At 47.1% G+C, this 15,614-nt stretch overlaps 1 protein-coding gene across 3 annotated transcripts; it reads right to left on the bottom strand.

Moving 5' to 3' along the window:
- Positions 1-6,300: 6,300 nt before the first annotated feature.
- Positions 6,301-14,877, bottom strand: LOC135827882 (uncharacterized). Of its 3 annotated transcripts, XM_065340320.1 has the most exons (8): positions 14,047-14,876; positions 13,157-13,339; positions 12,581-12,674; positions 12,243-12,316; positions 11,554-11,715; positions 7,993-8,113; positions 7,530-7,666; positions 6,301-7,058 (listed from the first exon to the last, which is right to left on the bottom strand). In XM_065340320.1, exons 1-8 carry the CDS (start codon positions 14,199-14,201, stop codon positions 6,857-6,859), a joined length of 1,128 nt encoding a protein of 375 aa, XP_065196392.1. In that variant the 5' UTR covers positions 14,202-14,876; the 3' UTR covers positions 6,301-6,856. The 3 variants fall into 3 exon arrangements, with proteins under 3 accessions (XP_065196392.1, XP_065196397.1, XP_065196404.1); XM_065340325.1 differs by lacking the exon at positions 13,157-13,339; XM_065340332.1 differs by lacking the exon at positions 7,530-7,666 and having other exon boundaries at positions 6,902-7,058; positions 14,047-14,877.
- Positions 14,878-15,614: the final 737 nt, after the last annotated feature.

The following is a 15,614-nucleotide window of genomic DNA, read 5'->3' as shown; positions in this document are numbered from 1 at the left end:
CGCGCGAGCCAATTAAAGGGGAAGTATACCCTAAAATCAAATTTTCACCAGTTGTAGTCTTCTGGGTGCTGAGTCGAATGGTCTTGGTCCGAGGAAGCTGCGACGCTCCCTTCCTACTTGAATCCCAATCGAACTCGCGCACTTCCACCGAAACTGGGTGACTGCGCCCTACTAGATGGGGATTTGTATGCAAAATGTCACTAAAAGCGCCATTTCGTTCTTATAAAAGCACGGATGACCGCGATTGGCCCATATGGTGTAGTCTTTTGGACGCTGAGTCGACTGGTTTTGGTCCGAAAAGGCTGCGATGCAGCGTTCCTCCTTTATTCCCAATCGAACATGGTTGAACAAGTGGTCACGTGCTCCTGGGTGCCCAAATCACCTGGTCACCGTGCCAGCAGGCGACAACTTTCACACCAAGGTTCAACTCGAGTTCAACTCGAGTGACAGGACTGCACCCAAAAAAGGTCAAACAGGCTAGTAAGTTGTACCCTGCAGGCACGGTGACCATGGTGACCAGGTGACTGGTGTACGCAGGAGCACGTGACCGCTTGTTCAACCATGTTCGATTGGGAATAAAGGAGGAACGCTGCATCGCAGCCTTTTCGGACCAAAACCAGTCGACTCAGCGTCCAAAAGACTACAACATATGGGCCAATCGCGGTCATCCGTGCTTTTATAAGAACGAAATGGCGCTTTTAGTGACATTTTGCATACAAATCCCCATCTAGTAGGGCGCAGTCACCCAGTTTCGGTGGAAGTGCGCGAGTTCGATTGGGATTCAAGTAGGAAGGGAGCGTCGCAGCTTCCTCGGACCAAGACCATTCGACTCAGCACCCAGAAGACTACAACTGGTGAAAATTTGATTTTAGGGTATACTTCCCCTTTAACGCGAGCTGAACTTTCGCGTCACGTCAAAAATAATGTGCATCTTAACCTCTCTAATACTAATAGTAATAAGTCATGCCCTTACTTAGTCATGTAATGCTGCATTCCAGTGAAATCCCAAGTTTGAAAATAAGAAATTCACCACATGTATTTTAGATTGAAGCTGAAATGAGCGTGCATTCTCAGCTACTACTGCTCAATGACTATGTGCACTCCGTTGCCCAAGTCACCAAGATATGTGTCCATGATAACACAGGTTATGCATTGGTGAAAGCTCAGAAACATAGCAAGTCGATTCAACGGAACCTCAGAACACAACTCTTATCACTGCATGCGCACAGTGGAAACGGCTTCAAATAATCTCACCAAGAAGTGGCATTTTCGGTACTTGTTGGACACAACATTCTTACGCAAACAGGGTACTACATTATCGATTATGGTATCTCTTTCGTGACTTGTCTTGACAAGTCACCTGATGATCGCATTTCAGCAAGAGCCTCGGAGTTGCGACAAACTCTTACTCTCCTTTGTGCCTTTTAATAGTATGTAACGAAATCTATCAAAACAAAGTGTTGGTCCTGTCCTGAGTATGTGCACTTGTGCAGTGAGTTCATACAAACTCTAGCCAACAAGACTAGATTAGTGTTGTACGCCAGTCACTCATGATCACACCTACTCAGGATGTTCAGGGTGAAGTCGTCACCACACTCGCTAGCCTTTGTAGACCCGTACCGGTCACACACAACAAGACAGTATTGGTTACATGACATGTACATGATCGTAACGTTACTAGTCGTGTACATGGTGTAGAAACACAATACTGTACAACCAGCTTACAAGTAACATACTTACTAGTTTCGCTCGTGCCAGGCCACCACCTGTAATACCAGGCAGTAGCACAGTCGCGCGAAAAACTGCATGCAAGCAGGCCACAACTATTACTTCACACACAACTAATACTTCTTCCACAACGAACTAAATTTATTGTTACTTCATTCACAAGGGAGGAGTGTGCGCTGGATGACATAACCCACCATGTATTGCGGACATTTACGGCCAGAGACCAGAGACAGAGCGCGCCTCACGTCTCTCACACAGACTACTGTAACTGTCACCAGGGAGTAGTATTTTACTACTCCCTGGTGTCACTGTGTCAGTAGACAATGGCATGGACGAAAGAAGCGGCAACCCACCAAGCTAGGTGTCTCGGCCTTCGAATGTGACAATGTGTCGCTCCGTTTTGTGAACGCTTCAAACATTTACTTCGATCGTCAGCAACGCCACATGCTCAGAGCAGTGTGCAACTGTGCATGCTCGCTGAGCGGAAACTCAGTGGCATCGGGTCGCGACCCGGATTCCTCGGAGGCTGAGCTGGATCAGTGGATGGAAATCCAGCTACTGAGTTGTACCGGATTTGGTCAAGAGGAGCTGGCGCCATGGCACGGCCGTGAGTGAGCGGAAACTCAGCACGATCCGATTTGCCGGACGGAAATCCGCCCGTAGAATTAGCCCGATCGTCAGCTGCTGAAGCTGTATTCGATCCGCAGGCACTGGCGGCTGCCAGTAGATTATTATGTATTCCAATCACTCGAAGCTGGACGGATATACAGCTGCTGAGTTGGACAATTGATATTTTGCTCAGGAGGAGCTGGAACGGCCGTGGCTTAGCGGAAACTCAGCGCGGTCCGATTTGACGGGCGGAAATCCGTCAGCAGAATTATTACCGTTCAAAGACTAAGTACAGAGTCAGTGTAGTAACTGTTGTTTACTGGTCTTTATTTCCACGGTGGCCCATGCATGGCCAATTTGGTTGAATACTTCGGCAATAGGAAGGTACATTGTACTATGATTCAGATCAGTCTGAAATGAAAATTAGCATAGCACAGAGAAAATGGGGCCGAACTTACTTGAATGATAGCAATGGAAATTAATCTACATGACGTTGTGCTGATAGCAAGTGAGAAAGCCTGATCGACAGCTGCTGAAGCTGTATTCGATCTGGAGGCGCTGACGGCTGTCAGTACCAGTAGATTATGATCGTGTTCGATAGAGGCTCCTGCCATGGTGCAGGTTGGCAAAACTGTCAACGTTACGTACTTTGCCCGAACCAGCCATAACTGCATAATGCTTGGCTGCTATGCAATAATACCGGTAATAATAAGGTGGAGGCACATTCAAGACTCCGTAGACTACTTGTACATGATACTACAGACACGTCGCCATGGTTACTGATGCCGAAGGTTGATGATGCCGTTGCAACAATTACATGGCTGGGTGCGGCGCATCCACACCAGATGGATGGGCAGTTGAGTACGCTACGGAACACCATCCACCAGGCCGCTGGGACAGTGTCGTGTTTGTGGGCTTTGCTGGAGATGGGCCCTTCACTTCTTCAGTGCAGGCAGGTAGTGGTTGTGTGACAGCCACTGATATTTTTTCCAAGGCAAGGGTCAAGAATGTCATACAGACTGAGAGAATCCCGGTATTGCTGGGACATGCCAATGCGTCCTTATCCAAAATGAGGCGGAACTGGTTGATAGAAGCCAAGCACAAGCTCTTGGCTAAGAGCTGTCTGGACGATGAGCTGCTGGAGACTGGGAATCTCAGTGGCGAAATGTTCTCCGCCAGCTTTCAATCTATGTGGCATTCCACACTCTCCGTTCTGCTGTGACACCGGCACATTTAGCGGCCAACTGGCCGCCCTTTTGGCGCGGGGCTCCTCGACATTCGGAGGCTATCGACCGGGGCCCCATCCCAGACCAATCGGTGGTTGCATCACCAGCGGTCGTCAGCACAGAAGTGGAAACACTCCCCGGCGTATCGGACAGCCCGGCGAGAAGGCACTCCGGGTCAGTCCAGCTCTGGCGCGACATAGGCACCGGGACCCCGCAGACTCCATTGCCACCACGCCAAGCTGTGGAGAGTGTACGGCTGTTTTGTTGATCAGACTCAGATCATCCACCATTCCCATATATATTATTTTATTATTATCGACATGTTCGCGGTCAATCGCTTATGTACAATACCCATCCCCAGCCAACTGGGAAAAGAGATCTGCTGTGACCCATGTGTCTTACAATATAGGTGTGGTGAAGCACATCTTTTGCTGTTGAGAGCCGAGAAGCCTGATTGGCAGGATGGTGGCATCCCGGATAGCAATTTGCCTAGTGGTGCTTCGGTTTTGGAATCTGCAATTAGAGTTACACCGGACTCTGGAGTGGTCATGGACAAAAGTATGTCTGTCGGTCGGGTCTCAGGACGACCTCCACGCAGTGGTGGTCACACCAATCGATAGCACACAATGCCATGTCAGTAGTGCCAGCCCTGCCGGTTCTAATCATATCATCGGATACATCCGACTACGGTCGGGGCACAGTGTGCCAGGACCGGGTCGCAGGACGGCCATGGACACATCTGGACAACTTCCACATCAACTGGAAGGAGCTTCAAGCTGTTTCCCGGGCCTGCAGACGTTTGCTCGTGCCAGTCATGACATAACAGTACTGCCAGAGACGGATAACACAGTAGCAGTTGCATATGTTAATCACCAAGCGGGACGCACTCTCAGTCGTCAGCTATGCCAACCAGCGAAGGACATTTGCACCTGAGTCGAGCAGCTCCAGCTACACCTCAAAGCCGTTCACGTGTCGGGCGGCCTGAACACCGATGCCGACTTTCTATAACGGAACATGGAAAAGAGCGGCGATTAGCGGATCGGAGTTGCCATCTAATTGTCTGAGATCTGTTTGCGTCGCGGCACAATTGCCAACTGCCGGCATACATTAGCTAGTCACGGCCAAGACCTAGGGGCAGAGCGGTTCGATACTCTGATGGCACCACCGGCCATGTGGCAGAACGGCTATCTGTTCCCACCATTTGCTTTGGTGGACCCGTGTCTCCGCTGCATCCAAGAACATCGGATCCAGCGAGCAATTCTAATAGCTCCAGTCTGGCTTGTACAAGTGTTCTATCCCTTCTTGTTGCAGATGTTGATCGAGTGCCCTTAGCAGCTGCCGCAGCGCGACCCTATGCTCCTTGATACATGGAAATACCCACATCCACTGGACGGCCTCCGGGTAGCCATTTGGACCATCTCAGGCTTACAACAGCTCAGCTGGGACTTTCAGCAGAAGCTTCCACACGGTGGATCGCATCCTGGCGCGACGAACCAACTGTCTTATGCCAGTCTGCCTTCCGTTTGCAGAACAGCTGATGTTGTGCACGGTAAGAAGATCACATGGCTGCCTCACTAGCTAACTTCTTAGCTGATCATGTTTCCGAAGGTAAGCAGTACCGCACTATCAACGTGTGTCGGTCAGCTATGCCGTCCCCTTGCCTAACCCATCCGGTCCCCCCCCCCCCCCCTTTAGCCAAGATGTGCATGTGTCATGTGATGTGTGGTATCTATCACCACTAGCATCCACCACCGCCACAGTATTCTAACACATGGGACGTGAAGATGATCTTGGATAAAAGTGGCGCTCTGGTTACGAAAGCTCAACTTCTCGAGTACTAGTTTAGTGTAAAAGACTATGATTACATGTATGTGCTAAAAGGTAGCACAATCATATTATTCATTTATACCAAACTCAGGTTTGGTTTAGTCACTGTGCTAGACTTCTCTCTTGTATTGTGATGTTACGCACATGTGACATAACATGTACTATACTGTTGCAGCTTGTACATTGTTCTGGTTAGACATCTTTACTGGTTGTTGTTGTTGCTGTTGTTGTTGCTGTTGTTGTTGTTGCTGTTGTTGTTGTTGTTGCTGTTGTTGTTGCTGTTGTTGTTGTTGCTGCTGTTGTTTGGGGTTCCCTGTAAGAAGGCGTCCCCACCTGTTGGAATTCCCTAGTAAAATAATATTCAATAATAATAATTACTCAGATGGTGAGCCAAGGAAAATATTTAATAGAAACAAGGAAAATGGTGGGGCTCAAGTTATGCGCTTGAGACCGCCAACTAAACCAGGTTTTGAACAGTCGGACGTGCACAAGGTAGCACCAGACTGACAAGGATTACTGAGACATTCCGTTATCGTATCAAGCCAGCGTTCCACTGCCTTGGAATGTAGCTTGTGTTCGGCTTGATGGCGCTTACCTTCCACCTCTTTGGAATTATCACCAATATCCATGAACCTTCCAAACTGGAAGGCCGTTGGTTAGCGCTATCGAGCGGTGCTCAAGCTCACTTCCTTGCCGTGGAATGACTCAGTACTCCTTGTCAGTCTGGTGCTACCTTGTGCACGTCCGACTGTTCAAAATATGGTTTAGTTGGTAGACTCTAGCACATAACTTGTGCCCCACCGTTTTCCTTGTTTCCATTTCATTAATTACATAATGATAATAATACTTTTTCTCAATCTGCGGACAGAACTGTTTCGTCCTTTGTGGGACTCATCAGCGCAGCACAGATAATAATAATAATTCTTTATTCTCGCGTTGTTGCTGCTGCTGCTGCTGCTGTTGTCGTTATCCGCCGTCGTTGTTGTTATTGTCGTTGTCATTGTTGTCGCTGACGTCGTTGTCATCTTTGTCGCCATCGTCACTGTTGGTGTGGCTATTGTGGTAGTGTGTTGCTGTGGATAATGAAGCATAAGAAAAACTAGAAAAGAAATGTAATGACGCATAAAGATAGATTAAATTTTTGATGTAAGTGCAGCATATCCGTAGGACAATCCGAAATGAAATGCATTTTTCGTGAATTAGGGTATTCAAGGAGACAAGTTAACCAGCATCCTGACTGTTACTGTGGAATCGGCCAAGCAATGTATTGAGGGGAAATAAGGGGAAATCAAGTGTCACGCACCGGGAAATATCGCTATCTCCACAGTATATAAAGTGTTCTGAACAGTCCCGGGCTCGTGGAGCACGCAGCGGAGTAGGGATGATCGGAATTACATCCAGCTATAGAACAGGTGAGCGATAGGGCAGTGTCATCAGGACTAAGGCTGATGCAGGTAGCAGGGACATCATTCCCTTTTCAAGTCTTCAAGTGAGGGTCTGGAACGCAGCAGCAGCAATCTCCGAAGAAAGATCATAGCTGACAGGGCAAGGAACCCGATTACCGCCATTATGACCACACCCTCAATGTCCCAGTACAGCAGGGAGTCCCTTGCAGAACGGAAACCAGGCATGCAGTGAGAGTAGTCTTCATCAAGTGTTGCATCCTCCCTGCATGTACACACAAGTTGAAGCCAACACACGATGTATGTGCACATCAGTGCTATACGGAGACAGGCTGACCAGTTATACCTGTATCTTTGGGAACTGTGGACCACAGTTCACAAAGATACAGGTATAACGTTAGTAGAACAGTTTGCATATCTTCAAGAGCAAGAAAAGGCTGAATTCTTTTGTGAAGGCGGCACTCTGAGTTATGTCCAAAGGCAAGGTGTGTGAAAATACGTGCAGGGTCCTCAACGTAGTGCTTACCTCTGGAAACTGTGAGAAAGGGGTAGAGACAAGTTGTCACAGTTTTAATTAATGTCCGTGCAGGCAGTAACTGATTTCACACATTGGCTGAAACCCTGGCGGTACTGCGGGTGTTCACCGTACTGGGCATGTAATACTACCAAAATGATACCAATTGGCACACACACACACCATTCATCACCTGTACGTTTCAATCTGACTCGTTCCTACCTGGTCAAGTTGTCAAACTTTTCTGTGAAATTCGTGGCTGAATCAAGCGGGAAATACCCGTGTACACTGAATGATTCGGAGAGAAGGTAGGTTCCGTGCCACATTGGAATGGTGAATATAATCATCTCACCCGGTTGCTGCACCGCAAACAAACACAAGTCACACATGCATTGAACAAGTTTGTACACTTGTCTTAGTTAATGGGATCGCTAACCTAGAAGTACCCAGGGAAAAAAAGTTGGTGCCGCAGGGTCCGTTGAACAGGATAGAGGTATGAATATCAGCAGTTTTTGATCAGGCAGATGCATGCGGGTGATACTGTGTAAGCTAGTAGTGCAGGAAGTGTCAGTAAAACCACCACCCACAAGGCTCTCTTTGACGACTCGCTTTAGCAGATGTATCTACTGTTACAGCAAACAGAAATGTCACTATTTGACCGTCAGAGGTGTTTAAAAGGGCTTACTTGAGTCACAGCATAGAAGTTCTGTGTGTTGTCCGAGAGCCGTCGATGAGTACTGAAACACCACTGCTTCTCTCCCTTGAACTGTGCTGTCCAGGTGCCATCACAGACATTGTCACGATGCCTGTACGTACATACATTGTACATAATAAAATTAAAATAATATTGTGACAGATCGCGTACCGGTACAATATGCATTGACACAATAAGTATAACAATTACTGTGCAAAACATGGTTCCGCTGCTAGAGATCGCCCGCACCCGCACTACGCCATGTGATACAAACAATAAATTTACAACGGCAAGAGAACATTGTGATCATGCAGTGCAGTGCATGAGTGTGCAGCCTTGGGCCAGGCAATACCATGGTCTAGATGCACACGGGCAAAGTATAATACCGTGGGGCATACACACTGTGACGTGGCACCTCCCCAGCCGCGACTAAAACCTCAAATCCCGTTCCTCCTTTCCACACAATGCCCGGCCCATATTGGCACCTCGATACCGGCAATCATACAGTACAAAACATAAACCGAATTTACAGGTCATAAGTCGACCTTTTATGACCTAAAAACTGAACTAAACAAGGGGTGGTCGACTTACAACCGGGCATTTTAACCGGGGAAATGTGCTATCAATTGCGATGATGGGCTGCACCTAGTCAAATAGATTTCACTGGACTGTCAACACCTTTTTTTCTTATGTCTATAAAATCAACCACGTGTTCCGTACTCCATGAAATTGTCTTTCTATTCTTTGACTCCATGAAATTATTGTCTTTCTATTTCTGACTCCATGAAATTGTCTTCATATAATTTTTCCTTTTCTTCTTTTAGTCCTTTCTGTCTTATATTATTATCATTTCTTGTTTTCCCTTGCATATCATCCCTTCATCATTCTGTGGGAACCTGTCCTATGGGCAGGTGAGAAGGCATCTCTGCCTGTTCATCTGGTGAAGTAAAATAAACAACAACAACCTTTCTCTTTCACTTATCGCAGGGCTTACTTCAGTATTTACCACCTGACACAGCACATACATACATCCACAGTCCATACGCTTTTCACTTATCACCTGCATTTATCACGTTCAGCACTCCCACAGTGGGACGCCTGATACTGTTCTTGAATGTGCTGTGGCGGTTTCCTTTTCCTTTTTGTTTTGAAGAAAGTCATTCGAGCTGACAAGCTCGGTCCCATAACTCTGCAAAACACTGCACATCATTTTCACGTCAATTTTTTAATTTCAGCAACCGTTTCGGCATTTCGCCATCATCAGGACATTGTATTTGTTGTTATTTTATTTTATTTATTACAGCATCTCATGGCACAGTGAGAACACCGGCCAATGCAAAGAGAGAGGGTGTTAGCCAACCACGGCAAGGAAGGGAGAAGGGGAGGAGAAGAAAAAGGAACCGGCATGGATAAGCAGTGATTGCAACAAAATGAGAAACACAAAATCAAAGTCAAGGCGCGACAAGGCTCTTAAAAAGGCGGAGGGAAGAAAGGTCCTTAGCTTCTTGGGGAAGTGCCAGCCACGCAGAGTACGCAGTGAAAAAGGGAGAGTGAAGTAGAAAGGAGGACTTAGGTTTCGGAAGTGAAAGGGAGTTTCTCGTGCTACGGGAAGAGAACCAGTTGAAACAGTGGAGGTGAGGTGGACACAAATTGAGTTTGAGAGAATGGATGAGGGTGACAAGATGTGAATTACGTCTCTAAGACAAAGGGGTAGTGTCAGCAAGGGCATAAAGGGTGGAAGATGGGAGCATGCGGGGTTTTCGGAGGAGGATTTTGAGAACTTTTTTGTGGTGAATTTCGAGCTTGGCAGCACGGGTTGTGGAAATTCCAGCCCAAGCAGTATCTGCATAATCAAAAATGGGGCATAGGTAAGCTGAGTAAAAGAGGAGTTTACAAGAGATTGGGAGATGGTAACAGTGAGAAGAGAGGATTCCTAAAGATGAACTTGATTGTTTACATATGTAATCGATGTGGGGTTCTCATGAAAGATTAGAGTCAATGAAAATGCCAAGATGCTTATGGCTGGAGACTATGTCTATAGGCTGGGGAAAGTGGGATGGAGGAGGGGCGGAACATCGGGCTGAGAAGGAAAGAGCATGATTTTAGTTTTAGACAGATTGGGCGATAACCGCCAAGACGACATCCAGGAAATTACTCTTTGAATCCCGTTAGCTAGGTTACTCATCAGGCCAGTAATGTTAGGAGATGTCCGTAGGAGCGTTGTGTCGTCTGCGAACAGTGATGTGCCCGGGGCAGCTGCGGGCAGATCATTGATGTATAAGATAAAAAGAAGGGGGCCGAGGATGGAACCCTGGGGAACTTCGGATAGTACTGTTGTGTCGGCTGAGGACGTCCCATGTACCGTGACGTACTGGGTTCGCCCAGTTAGGTAAGATGTCAGCCATAGCAAGGGATTGCCGTCTACAGTAAATGATCCACGAAGCTTGGCCAAAAGCCACCGGTGCCAGACGGTATCGAAGGCCTTGGCAAGATCGAAAAAACAGATCCCGACTAGATCTCCAGCATCCCGATGTCGACACACTAATTGCACCAGGCGCGTCAGCTGGAGGGTGGTAGAATCGCCTCTGCGAAATCCGGACTGAGCTGAACTCAAACGTGACGGGACATGACAGTACAATCGGTCGTAGAAAACGCGCTCACAGAGTTTGGAAACACAGGACAGTAGAGATATCGGACGGTAGTTTGATGCTTCGTGGCGGGACCCTTTCTTGTAGATCGGTATAACATTAGCTGTTTTCCATGCAGAGGGAAAACGTTGTTGTTTTAACTCGGATACTGAGCCTTGTTGTTTTGTTTTGGTCACTTAACAAGTAAAGAATATTTTTTTGTTAATTCTGTGCCCAGGATGGGTGGATTCTGGAACATTCATCTGGCTGTATTTGAAAGCAATAATTACCGTACTTCCGCACATATAAGCGCATGTGCTTATGTCCGGACAGAAGCACACCCCCCAATTATAAGCGCATGGGCTTATATGTGAACACTACTGGTGAAACACCCGGGAGCTGAATATACTGCTAAGCATTGTGATAACACCGTTGTTTAGGACACAGACAAACCGTTATTGCACATATAAGCGCATGGGCTTCTACCCGAACATGTTCACACAGCAAAAAAAAATTTGCTACATATAAGCCCATGCGCTTATATGTGGGGAAGTACGGTATATATTGCGTATTTGCCCCCCCCCCCCCCCCCCCACATCAATGTCATGATTGTGCTCAATGCAACGGGCAAACTATTTATATTGTCAGCCCTTAAAAAAATGTTAGTTCAGTGCAGCTGAGAGCCTGTCGTGTAGCGTAGGATGGAGGCGTTTTAGACTCTACTGAGTATTGTAGTAGTACTGAAACAAGACTTGGCGGCAGCAAATAGCCCTATCATTAGCTGGTGTTGTTACTCGGGGCATTTTGCAGATGTGGATCAGTTTCCCCAGCCCATCATCACCACCCAGGTGTGGAGCAACATCACAATTGCAAGTGACATTCAACCAACAACAGCTGAAACTGTACACTGCATCATGTCACGTACGTCGTGGCTCCAGCTGCAGGCAAGCCACCGTATACCCAGTGCACCAATGTACTGTGCGGCTCTCGAGCTGGCATGAATGGTGGATGGTCGTCCATGTCCTTCATCATCTTGGCGTTGGTTTCTTCAGGTTCCACTCCGCTTGCCACCCATGCGACATACGTTCTTATAGGACAAACACATGGAGTACACACACAAACAGGCACAGGCACACGCCTTTTAATTTTTAGAACACATTTATCGGCAAGCACTGCGACGTATTTCTGCTTGAGGCATAGAACCACAGTTACAGACCTTAACCTTAACTTCCAGATCTACTTAGCCTCAAACACCATACACAGAAGAACAAACCAATGAGACTGTTTAGGGATACGTGCCCCCCCCCCCCCCCCCCCCATTGCCCTCATGAATGTAGGTGATACCAACAAAGACGAGATCAATGATGGGGAATCAGCCATTGGAAATCATGTTAGGGTACTGGTGTAGACCATAATTATTTGCTTAGTGCCACGTACAGCATATACTGGTGGGTTCAGTCTGACACCCTATCATTCAACACAGTGTCACGTTCAAGGGCCATAACGAGAACAGTTAGCTATGGCATCTAACAAGCCATGTCTGGCAAACTCACACAGGACACATGAAGGGTGACAGCGAGGCTACACATCAATCGGCTGTCTCACCTTACCTACCTGGGGTTCTCTGCTACCTTTCTCTGGTAATCGTCCACTGTGAGTTCCGAATGCTGCTGCCCCCAATCATACAGCTACCGTCAATGCCAGACAGGGAGAGGCAAAAGAAGATACTTTTAGGTAGAGCACAACACACTGGGTAAAATAGTGTCATGAAAGTGATTGAACAAGTCAAAAGTTTCATGCCAATATTATTGAATTATTCTGTTTTGTACTGCTTTATCTACAGATTTTCTAGTCCTTTGGTAAAACTAGTGCCTTCCCTGGAGAGATTGTGGTTTGTTATAACCATTCCAGACAAAACGTTAAAAAACATCTAGGAAACCTGAGTGACTTACAGATCCGTACTCAGTGTAAGTTTCAATGAACCAGGAAAGATTCCATGTACGATATGCTGGCCATGACTCCACTAATCCAGTGACAATAAGTGGTCTAAGTACACAAATAGCAACAGGCATAGCGTTACGTCACTATACAGTACACCTGGAAAGAACACACTTTTCTCATTGCATTGAGTAGCACGCATGTTTTTCAGGACCCTGCACATTCTTCCTCAGTCAGGTGACTGTGGATATACACCGGTAATTCACATATACTTCAACTGATCCGGTGTCCTGAGCTCCTACTGTCGTATGCTGTATGTTCAAACAGATTGAACACCTCAGGGTTGTTTGACCCCCCCCCCCCCCCCCCCCGGGCTCCCCTGTCAACAACATGGTATGAATCTGCTCCAGCTGGTAGCGATAAATGCAGTAATGCATAAGCCACAGTGCGTAGTAATTTACATGTCTGCCACAGTACCGCCGTGACAGCCAAAGCAAGATCACACGCTCATATCCGAATCAAACAACCATTTCCTCGCCAAGGCGACATATCACATGAGACCCCAATCAGTCTTCAGAGTGGGTTCTTACCTGGAACTTGTCACATACTGCAGCAGTAGATCACCAGTCATATCGTTATGATGTATCCTGTCCACCGGCAGCACCGTGTCTATTATGTGTGACCCAAGAGTCTGATCGCCACTGGCCAGTGCGTCATCAACGTGAACTATCCACTCGCAACGGTACGCAGACTTCTCCTCAGCCGATAAAGGCCTGCATGCAGTATTCGGCAGACGTGTGATGCAGCACAATACAATCAGTGATGAAGCACATGCAGTCCAGCCCCAATATGTTTCTTTGGCCATCCATTGTCTGGATTTGCTTTCACAGCCTTTCTGACTGCTATATTGTTCAGCCTTTTCTGTACTGTTGTCATTAGTGACTTGTCATCCCTCATTCAACGTGCAATGCCAATGTAATGCCTCGAGTCATTGGCAAGAATGGTACATACAGAAATCCTCCAACACGGGATTCATCTCCATGAGGAAGCATTCACCATTGTCCAAGCTATACATATCCAGACGGTCTATACTGCTATAGGGAACAAACCACCTATAGGGAAAAACCCATTTACGGACACTAGCATTATGATCATCTTCCTGCGGCTAGCCATAGGTGGCCAGATACAATGATGTACATGCCAGGGGAGTACAGTAGAGATACAATAATTATTATGATAACTGATGTACCGTATTTTCCGGAGCATAAGCCGTTCTTTAATCACTAATAATTCACCCAAAATAATTAATTGTCGGTCCGCCTTATGCTACGATGGACAAATGAACCGTTTGTGGAAATACTGAGTAGATGTCCGTATTTCGTGAAAAAAATACGGTACGACATGTTCATGTATTCTGCCCGGCTTCGCTCCATAGAGCACACCATTCATTCATTCAGCCAACAAAGTCAAAGAGACTCACTTCTTTGGTGCTGGGCTGAGTTGAGAAGCAGTGCATTTGCCTGCTGCGCACATGGACAAGATGGCCGTAGCAGCGATTACCAGCATGAGAGCTGTGCACGTGCTGCGGCAGCAGGCAAGGCAACCATGCTGCGCGTCCGGTAGCGGTGGCATCATGGCTAGTCGTAGTCGTAGATCAGCTGCTGTAGTGTAGCTGCAGCCTGGGTGCGTTCAGGCAAAATCCCCTAGATCCACACCGCGACCAGTACATGTAGTACGGACCTACGCGTAGGCTACGGGTGAGAGCGCGATCGCTACGCGGGATTTCAGACTTCTCTGGACTTGAGGAATCAGACCATTTGCAGCGTTTGGTTGGAGTATCGCTGCTACCGTAACTCCGCTATCAAGAGTCATTTCGGGTACCGAATCTCGGGTAGACTCAACATATCGAGTGACCATGAACTAGTTACTACAAACATGCCATTGTAGTTTGAAGTTTGAAGTATGAACTCACTTTACAAGCACTTGTCTGTTCGGCTCTCGACTTACTTCGCATTGCCCAAAAGGACAATCTCGTGGCCACAATGACATACAGGACAAATGGAGCTGCTGACTTCAAGTAACAGTTCAACACCTTTCACTCTCCACACGTACACGATCTCTTGCCCTGGACTGGTTTTGCACACTGTCACTGATTACTTTGTAGTAGATCTAGCACACGGATTAGTAGTAGGTCTACTGGACTTGAAACTGTTCATGACCTGATGACTCCACGACTAAAGATCTGAAATGCAATGATTGCCATTTGGAAACCTTTGCCAGGCTTTGGAAGATCAAAGTAAATCGGACAAAGAGTAAGATAGTTTGTAAGCCACACGTCATCGTGGTCATCACCATACCTGAACAGTGAACTACCATGACTACTATTAATTTTGGCAGTACTAACTAACTAGTCTGTCTACTGACAGTCACTGACTGTGTCAGTAGTACTAGTAGTAGTAGCTAGCGTCGTGAACATGGAAGAAATACTGCGGTGAACTGTCTTCACTGAAGACTTCAGCATGAATGATCACTCCCCCCCCCCCCCCCCCCCCCCCATTCATGTACTTTTTTCAGTTTTTGTAGTATTACATGTAGATCTACAATGTACATACCGGTAGTCAGACGAAAAGTCCACGTGAGTCATGTCCGTGACGCGCTTGCTTGAACTATTTTCCAGGTTTGCAGACTTCTGCCAAAGACTAGTAACGAGTGACGTTAGTTCTGGATGACTACGAGCACGTGTCGTAGTTAGTTCTGACACACAGTGACAGTACATTATGTGTGTAGTACTACCGTACTGGCAATATATGTTGCCGCGTAACGCGTAACGCAGGGGGGTGCGGCGTAACGCGCGACCAGGCTAGTGCGACAAATTTTCGTTGAGTTCGTAACGCGCGTCCGGCGGGGTGCGGCGATCTTTTCATTGCAGTTTGCACTGCAAAAAAAAGGCTGAAAACTGTGAAAGCACGTGTACCGCGTGGTGAAAAGTAGTTTGTGGAGGAAGCGCTCTTCCCCTATGTCACTTTCCTTTTGATGATCTTTTTGTGA

The sequence above is a fragment of the Sycon ciliatum genome, chromosome 1 (assembly GCF_964019385.1).
Source record: "Sycon ciliatum chromosome 1, ocSycCili1.1, whole genome shotgun sequence".
Classification (NCBI taxonomy): Eukaryota; Metazoa; Porifera; class Calcarea; order Leucosolenida; family Sycettidae; genus Sycon; species Sycon ciliatum.
Note: the sequence above shows the minus strand (reverse complement) of the source record. Positions and strands in the feature narration are given on the sequence as shown.